The sequence below is a fragment of the Apis cerana genome, linkage group LG14 (genome assembly GCF_029169275.1).
Source record: "Apis cerana isolate GH-2021 linkage group LG14, AcerK_1.0, whole genome shotgun sequence".
NCBI classification, from domain to species: domain Eukaryota; kingdom Metazoa; phylum Arthropoda; class Insecta; order Hymenoptera; family Apidae; genus Apis; species Apis cerana.
Genome location: NC_083865.1, coordinates 8,627,491 through 8,655,477, shown reverse-complemented (window position 1 = coordinate 8,655,477; position 27,987 = coordinate 8,627,491). Strand labels below are relative to the sequence as shown.

At 33.4% G+C, this 27,987-nt stretch overlaps 3 protein-coding genes and 1 long non-coding RNA gene across 5 annotated transcripts; 2 read left to right on the top strand and 2 right to left on the bottom strand.

The window, feature by feature from the left end:
* On the top strand, positions 1 to 10,233 carry LOC114577652 (uncharacterized). The gene is made up of 2 exons (XR_009832592.1): positions 1 to 8,738; positions 8,830 to 10,233. It is a non-coding gene; the product is annotated as an uncharacterized LOC114577652 (long non-coding RNA).
* LOC107998660 (DNA primase small subunit) lies at positions 10,013 to 11,949 on the bottom strand. The gene is made up of 7 exons (XM_017058035.3): positions 11,809 to 11,949; positions 11,507 to 11,657; positions 11,259 to 11,437; positions 11,003 to 11,201; positions 10,702 to 10,912; positions 10,237 to 10,630; positions 10,013 to 10,150 (listed from the first exon to the last, which is right to left on the bottom strand). The coding sequence occupies exons 1-7, from the start codon at positions 11,903 to 11,905 to the stop codon at positions 10,131 to 10,133; spliced, it is 1,251 nt and encodes a 416-aa protein (XP_016913524.1). The 5' UTR covers positions 11,906 to 11,949; the 3' UTR covers positions 10,013 to 10,130.
* A 333-nt stretch (positions 11,950 to 12,282) lies between these two features.
* Positions 12,283 to 23,029, bottom strand: LOC107998728 (uncharacterized). Its single transcript, XM_017058144.2, has 5 exons — positions 21,827 to 23,029; positions 18,055 to 18,502; positions 17,512 to 17,783; positions 16,811 to 17,357; positions 12,283 to 14,699 (listed from the first exon to the last, which is right to left on the bottom strand). The coding sequence occupies exons 1-5, from the start codon at positions 21,944 to 21,946 to the stop codon at positions 14,284 to 14,286; spliced, it is 1,803 nt and encodes a 600-aa protein (XP_016913633.1). The 5' UTR covers positions 21,947 to 23,029; the 3' UTR covers positions 12,283 to 14,283.
* Positions 23,030 to 23,556: 527 nt separating this feature from the next.
* LOC107998682 (mediator of RNA polymerase II transcription subunit 24) lies at positions 23,557 to 27,957 on the top strand. 2 transcript variants are annotated; one of them, XM_017058080.3, is made up of 10 exons: positions 23,557 to 23,698; positions 23,810 to 23,968; positions 24,285 to 24,438; positions 24,515 to 24,640; positions 24,709 to 26,025; positions 26,111 to 26,559; positions 26,629 to 26,721; positions 26,792 to 27,082; positions 27,187 to 27,634; positions 27,724 to 27,957. In XM_017058080.3, exons 3-10 carry the CDS (start codon positions 24,310 to 24,312, stop codon positions 27,868 to 27,870), a joined length of 3,000 nt encoding a protein of 999 aa, XP_016913569.1. In that variant the 5' UTR covers positions 23,557 to 23,698; positions 23,810 to 23,968; positions 24,285 to 24,309; the 3' UTR covers positions 27,871 to 27,957. The 2 variants fall into 2 exon arrangements, with proteins under 2 accessions (XP_016913569.1, XP_016913570.1); XM_017058081.3 differs by lacking the exon at positions 23,557 to 23,698 and having other exon boundaries at positions 23,803 to 23,932.
* The last annotated feature ends 30 nt before the right edge of the window (positions 27,958 to 27,987 follow it).

The following is a 27,987-nucleotide window of genomic DNA, read 5'->3' as shown; positions in this document are numbered from 1 at the left end:
CCCCCACTATGGGGCAACGTGCCGCGAGCACTCCTCAAGCTCTTCGGCTTGTCGGGGCCCGAACAACGATGCCCCCCTCTGAACATAGAAAAGGAAATACGTGCCAGAACGGACGACACACTTTCGTTCCTTCTTTCGCCCGCTCTTTCCACTCTTCCTTCTGTCTCTCGCCGTTTCCTCTCGTCTTCGTTTTTCCATCACAGCGGCGATACTTTTCCTCCCGATCGTTCATTTTCTCTAATTCCAATCTCTACGAATAACTCTCGAATACGAATCAGTGTGGTCGAAGCGTGGTAAGCGTGCGGTTCTTCTCGTCCCAAAATCCGATAGTTTTTTTCCCCCCCCATCTCGACGAACGGAAGATCGATCATTCTCTTCTTTTTCTTTTCTTTTTTTTGGCGGACGCGTGCCACGACACGCAAAACGCAAGAAAGGCGCGCGTTCTTTTACGTGCTCTTTTCTTTCCCTTCCTTCGTGAATAAGGATCGTCGAATCCTCGCTGCGCGAGACATATCGAATTTGTGGTCGATCGTATTCCAGATACGAGGGGGACGAAACGAACAGATGCCGTTCTTCGTCGTCCAAGTGGTTAAATTTCCGTGACTCGGTTACGTTGTTCGCGGCCGATCGATCGAAACCACTTTCCTTCGTTCGATCGGCTCGTTTTCGTTTTCAACGTGCACGCTCGTCACAGATCGATTTTTCATCGGCGATGATCAATCACGCGATCGATCTATTCGCTGGCTCGCGATACTTTCTCCGCAGATCTGTCGATAATCTGGCACAGTTACGCGCGATCCTCGGCCTCGGCTCGCAACGAAACATGTGTGTCACGTCAGATTGGATATCTGCGCGCGTGAAATCCTCCCATTCCGCGAGGAGTAGCCGCGAAAACGATAATTCTTGGCGAAATGGAACGATGTTGTTGAATCGTAACGCTTTCTAACCGCTGCATTTGTTCTTCCTTTCGACAATGAAGGACGACCCCGGCTTTCGATCGTTGGCCTTTCGATCGCGGATCGATTGATTGTCATTGGCTAAATTATTCAGTTCTGAGTGGAATATAAGTGAACGCTTCGGTTTTCTAAAACAGTTTGGTATAAGAGTACGCGAGGAGAATGGAACAAATCGCGTTTCTCGTTTCTCACAAGGTGACCAAGAGAGTTTTGTAGAGTTTCAATTTTTCTTCTTTCTTTTTCCCTTTTTGAATTTCTAGAGATTTCAGGAAAAACGATTTCTTCGTTTTTTTTTTCAATCGTTGTAAATTTAATTAATTTGGTATAGAGATTTTAACAAGCAGTTCGACCAAAGTGTCGAAAGTAAAGCGAGAAACAACTTTCGAGAGATTTGGTCAGTTTCGCTCGATATTTTTGTCAAACGAGAATGTGACGGTTCGTTAAAGTTTTCGCGCGAGGGTGTCGTACGATCTCTGCGCTGGTGGCGATAATGGTGATGACGATGAATCGGTCGTAAATCGGTTTCGTTTCGTCTCTAAATTTCCACGCTCTTTTGCTTTATCCCTCGACGAGGGGAAAAGTTTCTTTTAGAAACTTTATAGATTTTTATATTCCCGGCCTGTAAGAAGATTCTAAATTATTCGCGATTTCCCCCTTTTTGTAATAATTAATGATTATTCGGAACTGGACGCTTGATTCCACGATTTATGTTCTCATCTTTTTCCACGCGAGAAGATAGAAATCGTGGAAATGTCTGGATGTAACCGTAGTTTCTGAAAAAAATCAACGAGATTTATATTTATACCTTTTATTCCATCCTACGTGCGCAAATTCACGGCATCGATCTTCATTTCTTTCATTCTCTCGACACTCGAAACGGAATGCGACTCGTAAAACGCCGGACGATCCGATCTTGTACCGATCTATGATCGATGCATACGTGATAACGATTATTTCCTCTCCATAACGATAAATGATCTTGCTATTCAATTCTTTTTTTTTTTTTTTTTAATTAATCTGGATCAATATTCTTCTACATAAATTACGTTAACTCGAAAATGATCGATGCGGTCATTTTGATCGAAATCATGGAAAAAAGCTTCTTAAAAAAGTACCCCGAGACAAGATCGAGCGGTCGTTTCGTATTTGGAAATTAACGAGCAATCGAGCATGAAGCCTTGGCGCGCCAGGCTTCTGTCTTAATTGATTTTTCGTAAGTAGCGTGGTTATAATGCTACTTACAACGAGCAAACCCAGTCAGATTTATTTTCGCTTTACGACACAAGTCGCTTAATAACTTGGACCACGATCTCTGCCTCTCTTTGGACAAGTTGGATAAAGTTGCGGAGGAGAGAGAGCCAGATTGTTACCTTAATGTCCTCATTAATTACATCGCGTGTTACGTTATGTAACGGTTATTCCTTCTCGTTGATTCTTCTCCCCTCTTCGTTCCGATTCAGGATCTCGAATGATTTAATCCAAGATTTCGGTACTTTGCGATCCTTGCCGCGAAAGAAACGAGTCCCGTGCAACTTTTTTCCCCGTCTCCGTTACGTTATAAAGTCGTCGTTATTACGTCCGAATTTGTTTCGCCTCTGCTACCCTCAGACTCGATCTAACGTCGAAGACCAATTAAAAAAGGACTCGGGGAGGGAGGGAAAGTTTCGTTCGACCGTTCATTTACGATTTACTCCGGCTTATGCAAACGAAGCCTTATCACGCGTTTGGCGTGGCTAAAGAACGGTCGTATAGTGGCAAATGATAAGGATATCGAGCGGAAGCAATGAAACGTTTAGGGTGAAAATACGGCGGATATTTTTTGCTCGAATGTTAAAAGGCTAAGCGAAAGCGTCGGAGATAGCATCAAGAAATTGGCCGTTTACGGATGAAAGCGTCGCGCGTATTCTCCTACCAATAATGATAGGATGACCACGGGAACATTGGAAAATTTACGACACAGCGAAGAAAGTAATAACGACCGGGTATATAAATACAACGTTAATTAGACCAGTCGCACGATGGGCCTTATATTTCCTCTCTACCCGCTGGCCTCTCTCTTTCCACCTCTCTGGGAACGTATTTTTGAAACGAAAGCCGACTTCTTCCGGTTGGAGACAATCGGCCAACAGACTCTCGTCCGGGCCCGATTTCCGGACAAGATTCTATCTCCGCCCTTAATTTCTATCGTGAGATCGAGATTACGAGGTAAATAAAAAAAGATAAAGGGTCGTACGTTAGATGTACAGTTACATAAGAGTCCCAAAGATTCGAAAGGATTAGATGGAGACTTAACTCGTTGGCGTTATACGTTGTAAAAGGAGAATTTTACATGTAGGGAGATTGAGGTATTCAAATAAAAAATTCGAGTTTCAACTTAGAAATTGTTAAGAAGGCTCGTCGACGCCGTGTGTTAGTTGAGAAGAGAATATCACGAAACGTGTTCGCAACGTGTTTCAAAGATCCCGCGAATATCGGTTAAGGATTGGAAAAAGAAAAAGTTTTAAAGTATCACTCGAAGGAGAAAGATCGTTGTATCGTAGAAATTGGAAAATTGGAAAACAGTAAGGAGATAGGAAAGTCGAAAAAGGCGGACGATATTTCGTTACAAACGAGCACCTTCCATACGTTGTGCATAAATGGGGAAATATAACTTGGAAAATTACTACCTTCCTGGAAAAAAGTCTGTATCGGTATCGGGGAATCTGCAAAGTGACTCGGTACTGCTTAAGTACCGTGATTACACCATGAACAGATCCACATATCCGAGACTATAACTTACTTCTCTATTGTGAATCTCTTCGTGCAAGTTTTTGCAATTAGGCGAGTCGGAGGAGACGTTCTTTGAAAAATTCCTCATTTTTTTTTCTTTTTTTTCTTTTTTTTTTCTTTATTAGTTTCTCTCGAGACTCGAATAGTATCCCGAAACTATACGAAGTAACTTGAGATTTCTTGATTCAAACTAAATTTAACGTTTTAACGGTGTTTTTTTTCTTAAAGGAATTTTAAAAAAAGGAACTGGTAATTTTCGAATACTGCGAGTTTGTAATCTTCCCGATGAAAAGGGGAACGCGAACGGGGTCTTTAACAGTTTTTACATTTCTTCTCTTGTTACATAAAAACGAAAAAAAAAAATTAATCTTACTACAAATATTATTTACAAATATCATATTCCCATCTACGATAAATTTATTCTCTTCCACAAATTAATTTCAGCAATTAAATACGTATTTTGTTGCTTCAACCGCACGTTAGATCGCAGTTATAAATGATTTATAAGATGAATTACAATTTATCATTAGCACCCGTGGACAATTTGTTATTCTTCTAAATATCCCGACAGTTTGCACAAATAAAAAAGACGCGTCTTCTCCATTCTCCATTTCTAGAATCCGATTCTTCCCGTTCGAAATCGGATCGATCCCCGATCGCCCGGCATTCGATTCGAGATAAAGTATCGTTGCGTTTCCCTCTCGAGCCCCGGTCAATTTCTATCCATAAAGCTTGGAAAATGATGGCGTTCGCACGCGAGAGCGTGGTGCTCGTGCACAGTTTAGCCACCACGGTAGGTAGATTCCACGCGTGGAAGAAACAGGAGCACCGGCCACCACACGTTATAAATATTGATCGTGCGTGCCAAGACTCCCGCTTGAAATTATCTCGGGCATCGCGAGGATCGATCACGTTTGTTAATCACGTTCCTTCTCGCCGACAGGTAGCCGCTGTCCAGCTATAACACGACCACCTGTGCCAGCCTCGTCTTCCTCTAAATCCCCCTCCTCTCCTTCCCTCCTTAATCGTTATTCGCCACCTCCTCGCGTCGTTTAACCGATATTATTAGCGAAATTTTATAAGTCACTGGTTTTACGAGTTATACCAATACCCATAAATTCTCTCCTCCGTGTTACGTAGTAATAAAACTTGTCCGATAAAACAGGAAAATTCTCTGCCTACTCTTGGTAAATCGTGCAAATTACAACGTGTAGCTTAATTGTCCCGTTTCGAGAGAAGGACAGGCCGAGGGTTTCCGGAAATTGTGGAACTTTGCATGCGAATGGTGCGATGGATTCGAAACACGGAATAATTATTAGAAATTCAGGGTGTCGATCGAGCAACGTTGTAACGAAATCGCTTGATCGAGGCACGATCAAATTTTTCGTGTTCACGAATCGTGTTCGCCATCGTCGTTTTTTTTTTTTGAACGAGATTAATGTATCGAGAGATCGAATAAAATCGTTAGATCGAATCGAGCGAAGTTTTGCCGCGGTTTTCACGTTCAACGATCATGAGAACTCGTCTGCTAGTTGCACGGAATTAGCATATGCTGATTCTCAATTTTTAAGGCGCCGTTTGACAGATGGAATCGCGAATAAGGTTCGGTAAGGAGGAAATTCTGGTTCTGTGAGAAAGTCGGGGCGAAACCAATTAGCGAGAGGCTACGATTCCATCTTAATAAACCGTTAATTAGACGAACGATATGTCTTTGGAACGATTTTTCTCTCGTGAGAAATGCGCGTATATGCGCGTTTTAATAAAACGAAACGTTAGCCACGCGGTGTAGATCGGTGTTTACTTTCATCTACGCGTTGTTGCTTGGAAATTAATTAAAACCGTGAATGAAATAGAACCCTTAACAATAGACACGGTAATGTAAAAGTGTGTTCTTCGGATTGTTGTGAGAACTGGGTAATTTCGAGCAATTAACGAAAACGGAACGTTAATATGCGCATCCGATTTAACGGTAAGGAGAAGCTCGTGAAAAGAGAAGAGAATTTATGAGAATTTCGTCAGAGAAAGGCTCTGAAATTTTTGTTTTCATGCCTCGAATATCATTCGGAACGTTCTTTTTTTTTTTTCGGTTACTGCTAATCGAGAGATTAAGAAGAATTTAGCGGATTTTTCCAAAAATTTAACAATATCGACAATTTCGTCAAACACTTACGTCAAATAAAAGAAGATTTAATATCGAAATTCCAGAAATGTCACCTATTTCAAATTCGTTCGTTCGGGAATCAAATAGTTTATCTTTTATCGCGATATCGTTATTAACGAATCGATACGTCGAACGTGAATAATTATTGGAGAATGGTTGTTCCGATCGTACACGAGATAACGAAACGATTCGTTTTCCAAACGTTCTGCCTCTAGAACTGGCTCTCACCATGGGAAATGGACAATTAGTTTGGAAGCCGGTTACGGAGAAAAGTAAAAGTCGCGAGCGCATCGCTAATATAGATTAGAAATTCGCGATGGAACGTTTATCCCGGTTAAAAAGGATAATTAAGCCCGTGTTGCGTTTACGCGCGAGGATTATACCCGTGTTACGAAAGTGGAAAGGAACGCTGTAGGCGTGCGGTGCGTGCCGCGTATTAATTCCTCTATAATCGAGTGTATATCTCGTTCCTTATTTTTCACCATCGCTCTCCCTAATCGGAATAATGCCTTAACTGGATCGTGTAATGGCCTCCCCACCGAATACTAATTATTTTACAAATAAACGCGTCGCGCGATTTTTCACGTTTAAACGATCTTTTTGCGTTACTCACTTTGCTGCCAAAGCCTTTTTTCTTCGTTTACTCGGCAAAAACCGCTGATCGCATTAGATACTATTGATTAATATTGGATAGGTAACCATTTCGAAGCGCTAGTAGCGCTAAACCTATCTTAAACCGTATCTCCGATACATATATCCACCTCTAACGCGACAATTATAATTTTATTTTAATTTGATTTTATTCGAACGTGTGCAGCGAAACTAAATATATAAAATCGTGTAAAAGTTCACTCCTCTTTCTGGATACGACAGAAGATTCAGAATCCAGAATCGGGGATTCGAATTTCAAGGATTTATCTCTCGGCTCTCGATCTCCCTTCCTCTTAATTTTTCTCGTGATTCCGTAAGAAACGAACGTTTCCGTCACGCTCGCAATCGGATAAAATCGAGAGCATTCCGTACACGCGTCACGTTCCCCACGCTTTTAATCTCTTTGTAATCTGTGGGGTGCTCGTGGAGGCTGGCGAGGAACAGACAACTTGCTAGTCCGCTTACACGGTTAACTGTAAATGTGTGCTTGTATTTGTCCGCGTGTATCTTCATTCCACGACGGGATGAAACTATCGCTTCTTTGGCCACCATGTTCGAAGTAACAGGTTTTACAAACGAGGATTTGTCCGTGAAAAAAATATTGTAAATGCTGAATTCTCCAACCCTCCGCATTATACGCGTTAATGAGGTGCCAAGAAGATTAATTTCTGATTCATTGTTTATCGATGCTTTTACCTCGTTAAATCGCTTCGAGTTCGATGTTGATTCGATGAGATTTATATTCGCGATTCTTTGATATACCATGAAATTAGGAATATTAAAAAACATTTATATGTTTATATTTGTTAATACATTTGCAACGGTATCGATATCGCAAAGATAATTGCTAAATAATTGCCAATAAAGGAATATAACGAATCGAGGTGATTAGCCGAAAACGAACGATTATCTGGTAACGTTTCGTATCGAGGATCCATTTAAAATTGATCGACACCAGTTTTAAAAAATTTCTTGATTTTCAACGAAAGAATTCTTCGGAAAAGAAACGGTTATCTCTGATGAATTTGATCGTGAATTTAGTTATGTACCTCATTTGTCTCAGATTTTTTGTCAAATCTTGATTCGATAAAAAATATCGTGTTATCGTTGAATCGATTATTTTAATTTGAAGAATTTTTAGCTCTAACGATTTATAAAATGTCGCGTTTGGATACAATCGAAGACAATTAGATCATCAATGTTAATTCGATGCGACGACCCACATATACCGCTGAGATTGACATTTCAAGGAAACGTTGAAATTGATGTAGCATCGATGACAATCGTTTATGGTTTCGCATTTGTCGATCGCCACAAGATAAAAGAAATTCTGAACAATTTGTGCGAGTCAATTGGCTGATTAATCGCGATACTACGTCGTAAAAAGAGCGATTTTTTTTCGAGTCGAGTTCGACGAAGAAAAGAATCTCGCTAAAAACATCGAGAATTTCTAATAAATCACAGATACGCGTCGAAAGTGTCCGTAATTGATTGAAAGTACTATAGTCAGAAAAATTCGAAATAGTTTATGGCCTAAAAAGAAAGTTTAATCTATTTTTACGGAGAAGCTTCCACTTGGTCACAGTCGATTAAGACCGTAATTATTAATAGTGGTCAGAATTTTTTTGTTGGTAGCAACAAATAAACTTCGATATATGGATACCGAATAAAAAACTCGTTGGGATCGTTCGATTCGCTTTCCATCATGAATCGTGATCCACCCACCTTTAATCCTGTATAATAGATACGAGAAGAATATCCACTTTCTTGCTACTGTGCTCGAATCCTCTATTCGTCATACGACGATTCCACACGGTATCGTATGATTGATTGATGAAAAACTGGCGGAACGATCGAGTTAAACGGATCCTACGTATCGAATAAAAAAGAAAAGTCGATTGATCGATAACGTGAATCTCGTTATCAAGTTGACGAATAGCTAATTTCGCGAGACAACTTTCACGACTTTTTTTAGGTTAAAATTTTCTGTCTCTAGGAACCGGTAAACTTTCGAATACTTTCGTCAGTGTCATAGATGAAATCGAGATTGCAACGGATGTAAAACAAATTAGAATGAAGTTGTAAACATCCGTTGAAATTTTCAATGTTGCATGCGCTTGGAAAGTACAGTTTACGTTTTATTATCGAACGATTGAAAGTAAGATCTAGCGAGACCGTCGTATCCACTTCGATACGAGCTAGTATGTATTATTATAGTAACTACATTATTTTCGAAGTGTCAATTATATATAATTATTAGTCATTGTTAATAACAAATTTTCGAAACTTCAGATATTTCGAAATATGTGTCTCGACTGATAAAACCCTCAATTTTAATAAAAACAAAAAAGGATGCGAAATTGCCTTGGAATTGATCTTGCGTGATAGTCGAAATTTATCAGATGAGCGAAAGAAAAAAAAAATATAGACAAACATATTGTTTAGAGAAATTCGTGTAATTGTATTTCTCTATGATTTTTTTATTCCACATAGTAGAAGAAAATAGACCGAAGAAGATTGCGAGAGTATAAATTATCACGAGTATAAATTATCAATTTCTCTTGTTCGAAATCTCGCGATTATATCGGAATAGCGTTAACGTGAATCCTGTTTTTCGAGGAAAATGTAGAAAAAGTGTGAATAATAACGGTGAATAGTGTAAAAACGAATCGGTACAGGAACATCCATTTAGTTTTATCCAAGAGAGCGTAATGACTGCCCGTGTGTTTTGAAGACAATTAACCTATTTCTTTTGTGATCTCTTTCTGTCAGCTGGTTAAAAACACGTAGCATGAAATTCTCGTAATTGAAACGTCGTTCGTCACTCAGAAATTGTAGCGAGAAAGTTCAGCTCTAAGTAAATGAAAGAATTGCGTACGAATCAACGTGTAACAATGTATCTATTTGGGGATCGTTAACGAACACATTCATACAACGTAATAATATTTCTGGAAATAATTGAAATTTTCAGATGCAAATATTAAATATGTACATATTCTTCTGGGAAATTTATTCCATGAATACATTCATCTTCTCCCAATGACAAACGTTTGCTTTTATCGAAAGATCGTATTTTACATTCTCATTTCATATTCGAGTGTACAAGTAATATATTTTTTCTAAAAATTTATTTCTTGTTAATCGTGTAAATATTAGACGGGGAAGTAATATATTCAAGCTGGTTACAGTTTCTGCGAATGATCTCGCTTCTCGTTACATTCGTGCCAAGATTTTAAATTTTTATGGGATTAAGAGGAGGACAATGAGATTCGAATGAGTTGATGAAACAATCATTGCACGTTGGTGCAGTATTTCACGTAAAAAGAAGAAAAAGTAACGGTGAGCAGGTTCAGCCAGAAATGCAAGCAGGATGAAAGTGATTTTTTTTAGAAATCTTGGCAATCGATCTTGCCAAACTGTCAAGTCTATAAGACGCTTTATCTTGACGTGTGGGAAGCAATTGAACGAGTACGTCTTTTTTGCAAAACATTAAATTTTATTTATAAACGTATTAGAACGATTTTAAATTTATTTAAACAATAAAAAAATTAATTTTATTCGTAAATTTATTAAAAAAATATATTATTTTTGAATTAAAATTCCATTTTTTCGTCTGAAAAATAAAATGACGAATTGTAAAAAATACGACGTGAAAAGTACGTTAAATACATTAAATATAAAAAGTTAATGAATGCTTACCGTTTTCCTTGAGTCTTTGCTCCTTTCTTTCCACTTCCATGTTCCTTAGAAATTCTTGAAAAATATGCAATGACTTATTAAGACTAGTTTTTTTATAATCTTTTATCCTCTTCGTATTCAAATCATAAGTTTCCTGTTCGGTTTTATCTTTCAAATCGTATTCATTTATTTCTTCGATCAATGTTTTAATTGTTGGAACTTTATCGGGATGAAATTTGTCCACCGTATTCGCGGTGAATGGAATACAAACTTTACCAGTTTTTGGATGAATACAGAAAGGAGATTTCAGAAGATGGTTCATTCCTTTGCTGACAGCTATATCTAATCTCGGATAAGCGTATTGCAGCATTATTTCTTCTACCAAATGACGATATTGATACCATTTTTTGTCTCCCTAATATCACGTATTTAATATCAAATTATTTTTATGAAAAGTTGATAGAACTTTACAAGTATTATAAGTACCGTAGTCTTCTTGCTTCTAATATGTTTAACAAATACATTCCATCTATCCTTGCTAGAATTGTATTGGCCAAAAAGTAACTTTAGTTCTTGTTTAATTTCATCATCATTAAATATCTGTAGAAACTTTTCTACTCCATCATCTGTTCCTAATACGTTTTGTTCTTCTATACAAAATGGAACAAAGACAGCTTCTATTGTTTCCAATGCACGTCTAAAATTATATAAAATTCTTTTTTAAATACTTGATATTGAAAAAAATTGAAATTGAGTTTAATTTACTATTACTTAATGGAATACATACTTAATGGAATGATGTATTTTATCTCCAGGTAAATTTACTTTTTTCTTCATATATTCACCACCATCTATAATTTGTAAATATTCTGCTACTGCACCACGTTCTCTTGCAGTTAAAGTACGTGCACAAGGATCGCATACCCAACAATGAATACCTCTTCTGCCAGAGAATACCCATAAAATGTGTTTGTATCCAAAATCCGCTAAAATATTTTATTTAAATATAATATGTACAAGATTTTTAATTATTATTTACTTACATCTTAAAGCATTATCTAAAATTTTACAAGCCAATGCCATAAATTTCCAACAATTAGCACAAATATCTGCACCACTACAACATGTCCTTATTTCATCATAATCGGTCATATCTATGTCAAATACTAGTTCTTTTTCAACAGGATGAAAATTTGTACCTCTTATTTTTTGCTCTTTTGGACTAAATATAGAAAAAGATAAAAAATTAATTAATAAGGATTAAACAATTATTAATTTTGTTAATATCTACCTGTAATTATATATTGCTCCTACATCTATTTTAACAGGAAGGAGTCTTCTGATTTGAAGTTCTAATTCTTTCACATTTTTAAATGATTGGAAACGAATGTAAATATCTTCTTGTAAAGTGAATGAAAATTCTCTGTTGTTAAACGTATTCACTATAAAAATACGAATACTTTAGTAGTAACGTTAATCAATACTATTAATACTAATTAAAACTTAAAAATAAAATATTTAAAATAAATTATTATTTGTTCGTTTTGCTTTAATCATATCGAAAACATTAATATGATTGATTAATTGTAATACCATTTCCGTAACTAAGCCAACGATAATAATCGTGAAAAGGAAATAATCTTGCATAATATGTCGGCAAAAGATCACCCAAATTTTCCAATTCTTCCATTTTATTTATATTTTATAAGAAACTTGACAGATATACAATTGTCTTAAGCTGGATAGACTTTTTTCTTAGTATTCGAAAGATATTATTGTGACTACACTATGGCGGGAAAACGAACCATAAAACAAAGATTTTGAAGACTACCTACTTCCGTTATAAAACTGGATTTCTTTCTTTGCATATGATACTGCAAAGACCATAAACTATACAAGAAATGGCTCGAATTTTAAATCGTTTTTTTTCCATCACAAATTTAAAAGAAAATTAACAAGAATACTAATTGATATATGAGTTTTTTTTTTTCATAAAAATTTAATTTCTGAAAGTATTTTTGCAAGAATTTTTAGATTTGAATTTTGGGAAGAAAAAACGCATCGGAATAATATAATGATTGTAACATTTTATTTTCTGACGTCGTTACACGTATATTGAATTAAATTTAGAGTGTAATACCTTTAACCCTTTTACATACGTGCAAAAATAGAATTGTTCTATTTTTGAATGAACATTAGTGGTAGGAATGTATCGTTCAACTTATCTAAATAAAAATCGTGGTCGATGCTTCTTCAGTATCGATATCGATAATATTCGTCCTTATACGTGTACGCAATTACAATTTTTTGGAAGAACGACAATATTTCTAGATGCGCAAAATTTCGCTATTCTGTGAAAGAAAAAGCCGGATTTTATATGTTCATTTATTATTCTATGTGCGCGTTTGTCTTCTTCCAGAAATTTAGTCCAAGTGAAAGAGAAGATTAACATAAGTACGAACTATAAAACAAACGATTAATCGTGTCGATATATTTATTTACAATTCGCTATGTTTTATATGGACGTTATTTCACTAGTCACGTATAAAGTAAAAATTAATAATTTAATTAAGAAACGTAAGGAATTGATTAAAACGAAGTGAGGAATATATATCGAAAGAAAAAAAAAAAAAAAAAAAAAAAATATATCAGGATATAATAAACTAAATTTATGATACAGTCTTGAGACCTGGTGTCGATAACACGCAGTTTTCATTTAAATAGATTTCACTCGAGGTTGGCATAGTTAACGCATCTATGTTTTATTTGCATTTCGCAAATTTCTCGTGAGATATGATATTAAATTAATTATTAACACTGCGATACCCGAGCCCTCATGTACGATGAAAATTATCCTTTGGATAATCGAATCTATCACGCATTAAAGGATGGAAACATATATGCTATACGCACTTGTTTATGTATATAATATATGTGTATAAACAAATTTTTTATCAACTTATAATTTACTTATAATTTACTACTATACTTTTGTAAATATCATCTTTTGTGTACAGTAGTACAGAATTAAAAATCGTATCTTTTAAAATTAAAGCTACGATATATTTCTTTTATTATATTTATATAATATAATAATAATATATGTATATCTTTCTGTATGTGTGTCGTTTTGACAATTCGTATAATGACTATTTACAAATTTTATTTCTCTTATCATCGGCAACATCAATAATAACTGTAAAACTCTCATAATAAATTCTCCTTATAAATAGATAAATCTTAAATATCATTCAATCGATAAAAACTCTTGAAAAATCATCTAAAGACGATCAATACCTAACTATGACGGTGTGCAGTTGACTATAACAGACAAAGTGAGTGATGAAAAATCAAGTTTGTGAAATTCATTCACTGATAGAATATATATATATAAAAATTATCGATGAGTAAAAGCACGAATGAACTAGTATAGTATATGAATATGAGATAGCTTCGATGATATAACGCTAAAAATATGCGAGAAGAAGAGGGAAATATAGAAGAGCACGTGTGACTTCGATAAACTCTTAAAAGTATAGACTTATACGAAAATTCCTAATCCCATTGCTAGTGAAAAATATCGACCGATTGTTTAAAATATGCTAGTTGAACGGATTCTCATTAATCTCTAGAAAATATTCACGCAGAAAAATTAATTAAAAACTACAGAATTCTATTCTCTTTTATGTATGTTTCTCATCGGAGTGTTTTATTCAATTAGTTAACCCTTTATGATTTTTCATTTAGAAGAGATCGAATTAAAAGAGAATGCATGGTTCAAAATAATTTAGGATCTTCGAAAACTTTCAATAACCATGTATTAATGAAAAAAAGTATATCAGTTTATTTTTAAATTCCATTTAAATCATCTCTAGATCCTTTGATTATTCTGAACTTCTATTTAAAAAAATTTTTTTTTTAAATAGATTATTTCATGATTTATAATTCTCTTCTCCAAGAATATTTTCAAAAAATGTCACGTATCAACAATATAAACAGATCCAATCGCAAAGGGTTACAAATGATAGAAAAATATAATATCGTGACAATTGGTTCTTTCCCATTTATTTATTGTTCCTGAGGAACTTTTAGAAGGACAGTTCTCATGCCTTCCGAATCAGAAATATTAATCTTCAGCTCGTTGGTCAATGCTTCGAGCTTATCCACCACCTTTTTGACATTCTTTTGCCCGCCTGGATTCGGTGGTGGCCAAACATCGTCTAACGGTGGTTCGATGTATTTCCTGTTCGATTTCATCGTGACTTCCTGTCTTCCACAAAGCGTTCCTCCGATATGATCGGAAGACAAGATGCATTTCGGTGGAGAATCCGTATCCATGCGAGGACGTTTATAGAGGGGTGGCTGAATCGTAGGGCTGTAATCGTGATCCAAAAGGCCCTCCACTTCCTGCAGCAATTCCTCGCTATATTGCTGCAATTCCTCGTCCATCAGCTGTTTCGTGTAGAGTAACGTTCGAGAACGACCTAGAAAGCATAATGTTAATAATTTGAACAATTGTGAAAAAGATTCAGGCAAGTTTCTAAAATTTTCTGATTTTTCGAATAAAATTTTTTTTATATTTTGAAACTATAGTTATCGTATTTATCGCATTTCGTGCATGCAAAATAATTATCTCGAACGGTTTACGACGGCAGAACGAAAATACATTGCATACGTTGTTTGATTTAAGCGGTTTGATTTAATTGATTTCGTAATGGACACGAAAAACTGGTTACGAGGCATTTCACGTACAAGTGAACGATCCTAAGGTATTAGTCTTTGAATTTTAACGAAGGTCAATGACTTCATAGGGTTCTCATTGTACTTTCTAAAAAAAAGAGAATCATGATGACAAATTATGAATAAAAGTTATAAATTGAGAAGTTGATAGAAACTGATAACGTTACAATTTAAGGCAAAACAGGAGAGAAATAAAGCGAATGGACATTTTGAAGAAAATAATTAAAATAAGATTACTGTTCGATGAGAACGATTGTTCCGTTCTGGCATCGAGAAAGGATCAGAGTTTTCTTGTCCTCGTTTAGAAAGTAGTTGAACAACTTCTGTTCGCTCTTCTATCTTAGTTCGGTTTCACCGATATTCATATCGAACCTATTGGTTTCGAAACATCACGTTTGTCCTTTTATCGAAATTTATCATTCAAACTTCTGATAAAAACTTTGTGAAGTTGTAATCATTTTTTTCATATTTTCTTGCACGATAATTTATCATAATTTATAATCAATTAGTAAATTAATAGGTAATAAAGTTTAGATTTTGTTACAACTTTATTGATAATATTATTAGATTAAAATAATCAAATCATTTGTTGCGTCGTAGATTCGAGAATATAAAGCAAATTCGTTTCGTAATCTAAAATACCGTGTCTTGTTACTTTTTTTTTGTGACATTCTGTTATTGGAATTTGCTGTTCTAGCATTCGATGAAGCAAATTCAATTATTCGAGGAATTATAAAAATCGAATAAATAAAATAAATTAAGAATATAATAGAATATAATAGAATATAATAAATAAAAGAAATTAATAAATAATTTCTATGAAGTTCTAAATGTTTTTATATTCTATTCTATAAATGTGAATCATAATTATGAACGATTACATAAAATATTTACCTAACATCGTCCAATTATCTGGTGTTATCATATTTGATGATAATGAATGTTTATTAAAGTTTTCTGTTTCGTTTTTCACCTACACGTTCAAATTACTAATATTTAATCAATGGAAATATAAATATTTATGATAAGAGATATCGTTTAAAGTTTAGCGCATAAATTTTTACTTCTTGATGTCATTGCAGACATTCTGATGAAATACTAAAAATATTATATATATTAAAAAATATCCTTGACGATCGCAGACAAATTTTATTGCTAAAATAATTTTATTTTCAAACGAGTTTTGGTCTGTTTGAAATAACACGCGAGAAGATATATATATATATAAACATGATCGTTTCGTTTTTTAAACCAGTAAAAAACTCAACTGTACGAAGCCAACATCCATGGGTTGAAAGCAACGCGAGGAAAAAATAAAATGTTTTAACAGGGCTATGCCTTTCACGATTCCATAGGGTTCAATGTTCCCTGAAGTATCAAACTCATTCAACTTGTGTTGTGCAACCGCTAATATAACGGTTCGACAAAATGTGATGCCGGTTATGATGTTATAATTGTCGAATAATACATATAAAATTAACTCGAAATAGAAATCTGTTGAAGAGTTTACTAATCTGGAAAGATTTTTGATAGATTACTATATAGAAAATACTTGATAAAATCAAGATTTACAAAGTTGTTATTATTTTTTAAAAATAAAATGATTGATATATGTGAACGTTTCATATTTAATTAAAATGATTTCATAAGATAATAAAATGATAGCAATATCTGCTTATTTCTTTGAAATAATTATTTCAAAATATGTGCTCATTTTATAAATAGATAACTAATGAATGAAAGGACAATTTTTTTCAGTTTTAATAAAAAGAATTTTAACTCGAATCTTAACAACTAAAAAAAAATTACACATGATCTGCTCGCAAACGAAAGATGAAATGAGTATCGAACTTACCCGCTAAAGGTGGCATTTTCTCCGGCTGTTCCTGCTCTTGCGTGAGTTCATTGTTTGAATTGGAGTGTGGCCGAAGATTCGGCACAGCGACCAGGGCCAACGAAAGCAACAAAACCATTAGACAAGTGGCAGGCTGGGCGCTCTTGTTCCCTTTTTGCAACAGTGCTTGCAACCTCTTCAGTTGGCCGGCCAGGCTCTGATTCTGCGACTGAAGCGCTTTGATACGTTTCAACAGTGTCATATTCTCCTCGGTACACTGCTTCACTCGATCCTCCAATCCGTCCACGTACTCCTTTTTCCTCTTCCGCGAGTCTTGAGCGGAAATTTTATTGCGAATCTTGCGCCTGATCCTCTTCAATTCCCTTTCCTCGTGCTTCGTCAACGGATAATGAGTAGGCAGGGTGATACCTTCTTTTTGGAGCAGACGTTTCTCCTCCGCGTTCAGTTTTAGCCTCGGATACGGAGAATCCGATTCCGAAACCTCGTCGCTCGAATTGCAACCCTTCTCGCTACTGGAATCTTCTTTGAATTCTTGTTTGATGTTCATCTGTAGATCGGTCGGAAAGCAAGAGAAAGAAATGCGTGAAATTTTATGAAACCGTAACAACAATTAAGTTTTTGTTTTAATTTTTTTTTTAAGAAGAAAACATTGAAGAAGGATTTTGTACATATATATATGTGATTTATATAGCCTGAATTACCTGAACTGGTTTGTTAATGATGTTGGCCTGGTTGATCTTGAACCCTTTGAGATTTCTAGCCTGAGAGGCGTTGATGATCTTGATGGTTCTCACTTCTTTCATGTCTTTCAAGCTCACTGGCAGTAGGATCGATCTTGGATTACCGGAACCCATCGGTGTAACGCGTATCAATTGTCTGATATTTCGTTTCCCATTGCACGTGATATTGCGCACATTTATCGTGTTATTTTCCGGAGATGCAACGTGAATCTGTTGAGGCTTCGGTGTTTTCTCTAAAAAAAGAAAACAATTTATTTCTCTCGCTGTTTTTCACGGATGAAACTTTGGAAATTTTTAATCTAAAAATCTCGATTTGCTTGCGATATAATGTTATTCGTGTTGTTTTTAAATCTGTTATTTGGTTAAAATTTTGTTAAATAGATGTGTTATCTGTTCGTTTAAGTTCGATAAATTCATCTAAACATTAACATTTGCCCAAAGGCCGTATTCTAGCTGTAAATTCATCGATCATTTGGGAAAGGAAAAATCCAGCCAATTTCTTACCTAAATCGATAACCGGTTGCTCCGTTACAATTGTCGTATTAGCATCTACCACGGTGTTAGTCGGGTTCACCACAGCCACGAGGGTGTGTTCCACGTCCATTTCTTCGGCTACATCCATGGCGGGTGAACCAATATTGGAACTAACCACCGATCTGACAGGACTATCTATACTGGCCATCGATTGATTAGGACTGCCCAACGAATCAAAATCCATGATATTTTGAGGACTGCTCATCTCAGAATTACTCATCTCCATTTGATCCTCCTCGATCGGCAGAAGCGGGCTTAATTGTTGCTCGCAAGAGAGACTCAGCGCACTCGACAGCCCGCTGTCCGACGAGGAAGAAGGGATCGCATCTAAATCATTATCGATCAAGTCGAATTGATTATCCTCCAGCTTGAAAATAGAGTCCAGAAAATCGTCTGGATTGGTTGGCCATTCTTCCGCCTTGAAAAGCAAACGGAGAACAGAATGGAAATTATTTTAAGATATTTATTGTATAGTGCGAGCCATGATATAGTTAGATTTTAAATTAATCCTCCGAAGTTTGAAAGTTTGAAAGTTTTCTGTAGAAGATGTACGATTTACTATGTGACTAATAGTGGCAACACAAATATCTCGGATACAATGTAAAATATTAGTTAAGTATATATATATACATATCTTTTTTTTATCAAGAAAATAGCATGAATTATCGCGGTATCTATGACTAATGACTTTATATATGCTCATATTTTTAACTTCTAATTGCAAGGCCAATCTCTTATTTGTTTTTCAACATCAGAAGTTTACTCGATGCTACGTGAAGAGAATCACGAGTGCATGCAGTTTGTTTTGAATGGTACTTTTACTTGGCTGCAGCCGTTCTCTTTAATTTCTACTTCGAATATAGCGTTCTATTTAGATCGGATCTATATTGATCTGATGAATATGCATCGCGATAAAACGATCTCAATTTTTCGGCACGACATAGACAAATTATTCGATTCCTTTGAGATCTATTACCAATGAACATTTCATTTTATATTTCTAATAAGAAAATTGTATGCATTGCACACGATAAAATGCCATCGTTACAAAATGCCAACGATGTCGCATTTGCAATGGATCTAAAGATTTAGAATGGAAATAACAAGCTTTGCTAATGCGTGCTCCACTTAGATATCTGGATGAAAGTTAGCTTAATCGGCTTGGCGAAGCTTGAAAAATGGTCGAGGCGCTTGTCGCTCGGCTCGCGATGAATCGAGCATTTGCCCAATGTCGAATAACCTAGTTTCCAAGCACAAGAGGAATGGTAAATATAGTCAAGCGTGGAAACACTGGTTCGCTCGAATTTTACGATTTCACTGGTATATCTCTTAAATCATGAATAAAGAGAAAATTGAAAGGAATTAAAAAAGCGAATCATTCTAAATAATTGTTTGATTCAAATACTAATTAAATTTATATATAAATTATATTTGCGTATATATATACATATATTATCAAGTAATTGTTTCAGGTTTGTGATTTTCACACAGAATTTTCATTTTTACGTAAGTTGTTTATGAATATTACGATAGTTTTTATTTTTTAGAATTTCATGACTTTTTTTTTAATATGTAAAGAGGTTTATATCGATCAATATTCAAAAATATACATTTAATGTTTTTGATTATTTCATATTCTTTGAATTAAAAATAAATTGTGATCTCATGCAAGATGTTTCTGTGTTTATCCTAAATTTAGAATTCTCTGTGAGACTTTTTTCTTGTTAAAATTGACAGATGTTGGCCTTATGTTTGAAATAAAAAGAGAAATAAAAATTAAATAAAACATTAAAAAATAGTCTTCCGCGTTTACAGAAACGAATGAAATAAAAATTAAAAATGTTTAAAAATGATTTCCTATCTTTATGGAAATTTTTTATTAAACTTTAAACTTCTGTTTAATCTTTAAGTTTATTATAAGAAATAATTACACAGATGCAAAAATTTATATGCACACTTGTGTATACAAATGGATTAAGTTTCATTGTTTCGAAAAAAAAAGTGGTCAGAATTTTTTAGATTATTCATATGGAGTCCCGTAACGTAACGGTACTTTTCGTTCGAAGGTCGTTCGCCATGACGAATGCTTGCATTCTCGTTTTGATTCTGCATAAAGACATTAATCTCTATTATAAAATCATCATATATCAATTAGAATAAGAATTATTTACATAGGATTATGAAGAATTAAAAAAAAGAATTATATTAATTATTATTTAATTTTAATTAATTAATTTAATCGATTCTTTTTAGATTTAAAGATCGTTTGTAAACAAATATCCTTTTTATTTTTAATGAGATATAAAATATATAATTGTTTATCGAAGATATTCCAATATGGCGGCTACCACACAGAGCACGTGCATTAGACCATTCCATATGTTACAAAAAACATATGATTATGTAATAACAATATCCGCATACATTTCTGTTAATATAAAAAAACAGAGATCGAATAATTTTTATAACTTCTTGAAAAAGATCAGAAAAAAAACGATAATAATTTTCTTTTCTTTTCGATTTCTTTATATTTTATAAATCATTCGATCATTGATAAGTTATGTTTTTCATTGTTGTATATTGTATGTATTAATTACTTTAAGATGATAAATTATTTGTTAAAATACTATAATCTGCAAATAATAAACGACAATTCGTTTATATCGACATATTCATGTACATCGACACGTGGATACACCATATGTTAACAAGAATTAATAATGAATAACAGAAACTTATAGTTAATCATTATCGTAATTTACAACTGTTACCGTAAATATTCGATATCACGTCAATTGTCCTTTTATGTTTCGGTTATGATTAACTATAATTCTATAATATTCTCTGTACGGATCGCTTCGTGGCCTGTTGAGCGTAATTGAATATAATGGTTAGTAATGAAAGCAAGAGATGGTCGGTCCATCCTCTCGTTAGTCGTATGAAGAATTAAAGACGCGATGAAAGTAGCACAAATCGTGATGAAGTATAATAGCATCGTTTTTTGCGCTTCGCGTATTAGAATTTTTCATCTAGAGTTCTCTAGATTTGCTTAGAGTTTACTAAGTTTAAATTATTAGCGAATAATCATAAAGAAGTACATGCATAGCTTAAAACGATTTATCTAAACGATTTGTTTATATGACAAAATATGAAACTTTCTCACATGCCGGTCTTCGCATACTTTCAATATTCATCGATAACATTGCGTAAAACATCGAGTCGATCTTTGAAGGTTTCGCCAGTCTTAGGAATTATTCATTGTATTAGCATTCTTGATAACAAGCTGCAATAGAATTTATTTTTAATTTGAAAAACAATTTCGCCTATCTTTATCAGGAAATCAGACTTCGCTGAAATTTATATTCCTCTTACATACATGGGCATTTTTCCATATGTATATCGAATTTTCAATTACATAAAAGAGACCTATTTTCGCGTGTGATATTCCGGGAACTTGGGAAGCGCGATATTAACGAGCCAGCCACTTTATCCAATTCCTCGATTGCCTTTCCTCGATTAATCACGATTATTTTTGTATAACCTTTCAACCAAGAAACTATTCAAACTATAGTTCATCGAAACCTGCTTCCAGTTATTCCTATAGTTCCTTTCATATTCGTATGTAAAAAGAAACTAGTTTTCTTGGAGTCGCGAAAGAACTGGTTCGAAAGTAAGTAATTATTAGAAAGAAAAGAAAAGCTAAATAATAAAAATATGATAAAAGCGTGCATCAAAAACTCACCGTGATGGCGTCATCGTTGTAGCTCTGATCTATGAAAGGCTCGTCCTTAACATCGCCTTTTAGGAAAGCGTCTTCTCTTGGGAAGAGGAAATCCATCAGATTGATATCTGTAGACGACATCCCTCGTTGGTTATCAATCGTACACTTTACGTGTATATGTTTATTACATAGAATGCACTGCAATCACTACGTTTCCATTAAAAAAAAACACTTTAGGCACTGCACCAACGTTACACTCAGACACAATAAAGCGCATCAGGCAACTAACGGAGGAAAGGAACCCGTCACGGACAGTCGGACAGACATTCGGCCTCTTCGCCCCACCCTGAGGCTCTTATTGCTCACCAAGAGAGTGAGAGAGCACCTTTCGAAATTGGTTGCTATTTTTTACCTTCAACATTTACGTCCAATGCCCATTCAAATCACTCATAATGCTTTTTTAAGCATATCAAGAAATTTTTACTATTATATGCCAGCTTCAGTACACCAGTACTGCAACAAACTGTTTATTTTATTCGAAGATAGCGCAAATGTTCGATTTATGGCACGATATTGTCAATTGAACTGCCAGCGTGGCAATAACTACGTCACGGAAGCTTATGACTTTCCGACAAAATGATTGGTCGAGGGAACTTCTGGCAAGTGATAGGTCGATAGATCGGATAGGCGGTAACAGGGTTGAATCTCGCGCATTTTGAATTTTACTTTGTAAATTATGCTTTGAGAGAAATTTAAATTTCATTCGAAAATCGAATTTAAAGTTGAAAGTTTGATTTCGAGAATTTATATTCGAAATGATGGATACGTTTAAGATGTGGATAAGATTGAATATGAAGATTAAATAAAATGAAAAATTGAATAAGAATTCAAAATCCTAAAGATATTGTTAAAAACAAAGTTATATTTTGTCCCTGATGTTGCATCAGACTGATTAATTTAAACTGTATGAAAATGGACGACGCATTTCATATAGAATGTTGAGTCATGGATTAAAATTGGAAGAATATCATTGAAAAATAATTTTTTTAATTATAATAAAAGAAATTATAAATGTTCATTTTTTTTTATATAAAAAATTTTTGCATAAAAAGGATATAAAATATCAAAAATTTATTTCATAATCTTTAAAATTTATACTTTTTTATATTATATATATATAGTAAAATTATTGAAACCGTTCATTTCAGAAAAATTTCATTTTATTTTTATTATTTGTATTATTATTTGTACAATTTTATTTTATATGTATCATTATGTAAAAGTTTCAGTTTTGGAAAGTATATGCAATAGTATTTGAAGTGAAAAATTCTTCATTTTTTTTATAATTTCTTGCGTATACTTTAGTTCTTTAGATTCAGATTATATACATTTGTCTCTGTAAAAAGTGTAGATTTTGTTAGATCTTATAACATATAAATTATATTAATATTAAAATAAATTAAAATATTTTATAATTGAATTTTGTACAAAAAAATACGTACATAGTATATTACACGTACATAAACAAAAAAATAAAACAATCCAATTGCTGTTAGAATTACTAGTAACGTTATGAAGCTCCATCCTGGCCATGTAAAAAATGTAGTAGTATGGACTAATAATCTTCTTCTTGTGCAGACACCCATTGTTTCAATCATTCGATTTCTTTTAGTTAATCCTGACATAAACTTCTTAATTTAATCGAGATTAGTATAAAATCTGATAATGTATCATAGTTTATAATTTTTATAAATTCATGAAATTTTAAATAAATTGTAGAAAAAGAATTCGCTTTAAAAGATATATTCGATTGAAAACATGTTTTATATATTTTGTTATAAACTGTATATACGGAACAGAAAATTTTATTAAAATGAATTCAATGAATTATCGGTAACTATTTAATTTGACATTTATAAAAAATATGAAGGAGGGAATATATTAAATATCGATTATTTATTTGAAGTGAGTAGAGATTTGTGTTTAATTTTGAAATTCTAATAGTAGATATGATTCTATGCAATTGCCAATAGTGGCAATCCTGTCTAACAGTAACACCATGACGCTAGTCATGGTGACTGCAGAAGAGTTATGGTGTGAAAATGGCTTGGAAATATGTCAACTATGGTAGTTTATTAATGAAATCAATTTTTTTTATATGAGGTATATAAAATGATAATTTGAAAGTAAAAGATTAAAATTTGTTTTTAATGGTTACTTTTAACTAAATACAAATTATTTTATCTTCTTATGTAGTTTTTAGGTTATATATATTGATTCATTATAATCATTTTGTACATATGTATATTTTTTTTATTTTATTTACTTTTATTATTTTATTATTTATTTACTATTATTTATTTTATACTTTACACTATTTTAAGATTATATTGATTCATTATAATCATTTTATGCACATTTATTTTAATGAAATAAAAAGTGATTCTTGTGACAAAATTAATTATTAATATTGATATAGAGATGTTGCTTAAATAAGAGGAATTATGTGTAATCTCCTAACATCAGTTATGGAGACTAAAGTAACAAGTAAGACCAGTAGTTTGAAAGCTCTTTTGTTACGAGCATGGAGAGAACGTTGGAGTGATTTACAATGGGGTATTAACATTAAAACTGTAAGTAATATATAGATTATAGAAGTATCTATTGTGCATTTCCATAAAAATTTTTTATATATCATATCATTTTCAGATTTTACCTAGAGGTGTAAGTGGAGATGTATATAATTTAGCAGACTGCATATTGCAGCAAGCATTAGTAGGACTTGGACCAAATCAATTAGTATTATCATATCTAAAACATTCTCTAAGTTCTCAGGTATATATAATTTATCAATAAAGTATTATTAATTTATTGATATAATATTTATATATATAAATTTTTAGTTGGTCTCCTATGCCGCTGTATTACAACGAATAAGCAAATATGATGCATTTCATAAACCCCATTGCATTCTAAGTCTTTTAGAATTTTTAGAATCCATTCAAATAGGAATTACATGCCGTGGTAAGCCAGAGGAAGATCTTTTGGCTGCTGCAGTATTATCCATAGTAAATTGGTTACTGCAATGTTATTTACATACTCTAACAAAAATGCCTCAAAACAATCCATTAACTCCACAACCAACAGAATTGATGGATAAACCTGCCAGTATATTAAAACAAATGCTTAGTTCTGATTTTCTGTGTGCTATGATGTACTTAGCAAAATATGATGATAAAGATTTGTACATAGAAGTTGTAAAAAAGTGCCAAGAGATTGAGGCTCTGTTGAAAACTAGTAGCCTAAAGTCTTCTATTCAAATTGAAGATTCTTTAAAAAAACTGTGCAATTTAGAGGATGATTGTTTAACTCTATCTCCTGAAATGTCACAAATGGAATCTATAACTCATTGCCTGCAACCTTTATTTGCTGTTCAAGTGTTATTAAATCCTAGCACAGAAACTTCTGTATTTGTTAACCAGATGCTGATGGTCCAAAGACTTAAAAATTATACAAATACAAGATTATATTGCGAAATAATCCGTGCGTGTTTAATGTGCTTACACAATGTTACAAGTACAATCAATGAATCGCAATGGGGTGCTTTTACTTTTTTAAAAGTACCTCTTATATTAAAAGAATTACATGTAGCACATTCAAATGCAGATGATAAATTAGAATATTCGCAAGATATTCTAGACGCATTCGAATTATTACTCCAATTCACTCCACTTCTCGATATAGTAGATACTGCGTGTTCTTGTAATAGTGTAGAATGTTTGCTTAATGCTCTGCAGAAAGTAAACTTAGTTACAGAAAAGCAAACTAAACATTTAAGTAGCAGAAGAGAAGGTGTTACCGCGAATTTACAAAAATTAGAAATTTCTATAGCTACATCTTCAATTCCTAAAGTAATTGTACGTGCAGAGCCGACTTTATCGGGTATTTTAAAAACTCTTAACGCAGATTATACAAAGATTCACGAGGCATTGCTTAGCATGTTATATCAAGTTTTAACAGGAAACAGTTTTGAACTTATATTAGCAGTAGCTACTGTAGAAGGAAAACTTAAAACTTTTGTTACCAAATTAATTAAGTTCAATGAATGCAGTAAGCAAATTAATGAACCTGTTCCACCAAAGACTGCAGCAAAAAGAGCAATGTTATTCGATATATCATTTCTTATGCTATGTTCTATAGTTCAAACTTATGGATCTGATGTAAGTTTTATTTGATTGCATCTAATATTAAATAAAGATTTTTTTTCATTCATTATAAATTAATGATTTTTATATTCTTTTTTAGGCTGTATTAGAAGAAGGAGAAGGAGATTCCTTTTTTGAACAATGGGTACGTGAATATATGCCCGAACGAAATCAACCAAAGTCTCCCCAAAAAATGTTACAAAATATTGATCCTGCAAGAGTAGATGCATTATTAGCACAAATCAATTCTCCAGATCCTGATCTGAAATCTAGCAATATAAAATGGCATATCGCGTGTCAATCTGCTATGGGTGCTGTAAAAGAGCTTCTCTGTGCATGGGAAAGTGATGTACTTGGAGCAAGTGACGTTAAAAGAGCTCTGGATGGTTTACGTGCAACTGCTTGCTGTTTACCAGTCTGTGCAGCAGCTTGGCTTTGTGCACATATGAGTATTACTCATCAAGATGCTCTTTTAAAACCTTTGAATATGGTACAACATTTTTTAACACCACTTCCTGGTGATGAAATGCAGGATAATCTCAAAGAATTGTAAGTGCGCGAATAAATAATTTTTAAAGACACTTTAGATTACTTAATTAAATTAAGTTTGTCTCTTAGATCAAGTTTGATGTCACAAATTATTCGCAAAATGCAGTATGATGTTCATCCACCTACTCAATCAAAAACAAAAGTGCTTTCAATGTCTCACAGGTATTGTATTAAAATTTCTATTAATTAATAGAATTTTTATGTTTATATTATAGTTTTTATTTTTTGATAGTATTATATCAAGACAACCTATATTGGAACAATTGGAAACTGTGTGGGGAAACATAAATCAACGAGGTTGGATAAATATTCAAGCGACACAATCTTTAGAATCTTTATTAAATACTGGTGGTTCTTTATGGTTTGTAACAAATATAGTAAAAGAAGTATTGAAATATCGGTATCAAGAGGAATTGGATCAAGCAGTAGATTTAGCATTTGCCACTTTTCATCTTGATATCGAGAACTGTACCTTAGATCTCATCAACCATATCATTCCACAATATTTATATAATTCGTTACAGTAAGATTTTATTTATATTACAAAGATATATTATAAATATATTAAATAATTTCATTTTTTTCGGTGCATTTATTGAATTTATATGTTTAAATGAATTTTTACAGAAGCGAAGAACTTGTAGAACCACAATCTTCAGTGTTAGCAAAGTTATGCGTATATTGTATATTTTCTACATTAGAGTACAATAATTCGACTCCTTGTCGAGGAAATAATAGAAAACGAGTACGTCGGGATTTAGATGCGGAAGAACTCGATGCTCTTGGTGTACCTGCGAATAAAATTTTACGATTAAACGAAGCTGGAGATACCAATCCTATATTTGGCTCACAAAGTCCACAAGCTCAAGGATCGACCAATGGACAAAAGTCAGTTGTGTTGAGAGATCCTCTTCTGTCAGCACTAAATGGATTATTTACTATATTCACGTTCCTAGCTGGTAGAGACGGTGAAGTGTCTCAACAGACTCATTTTATACTTCAATTTCTACGTTTAATGGTACAATGTGGAAAAGATAGGACTCGTATCGTATTACAGGGAATGCCGCAAACATTGGTAAGTTAATATATATATATATATATATTTTCACTTTAATTTGGTAATGATTAAAAGATAATGTTTTGATTTTTGATAATTTATTTAAGGTACCTTGCCTTTTGAAAGCATTACCCGAATTGTTTACAACTGATATTCTACTAAGGTTTTACGATATTCAGACAGCAGTTGGAAGAAAAGCAACGGCACGGGACTTGTGTATGTTGAGAAATATCAATCTAAAACCTTCGAAATAATTTTAGATGGATATTTAATTTAAACAATAGTGAGATAATATTGATTGTATAATTATTTTCAAATACATGAATTTAATAGGAAATTAATTTAAATATTTTCTTTTTTTCCAATTAATA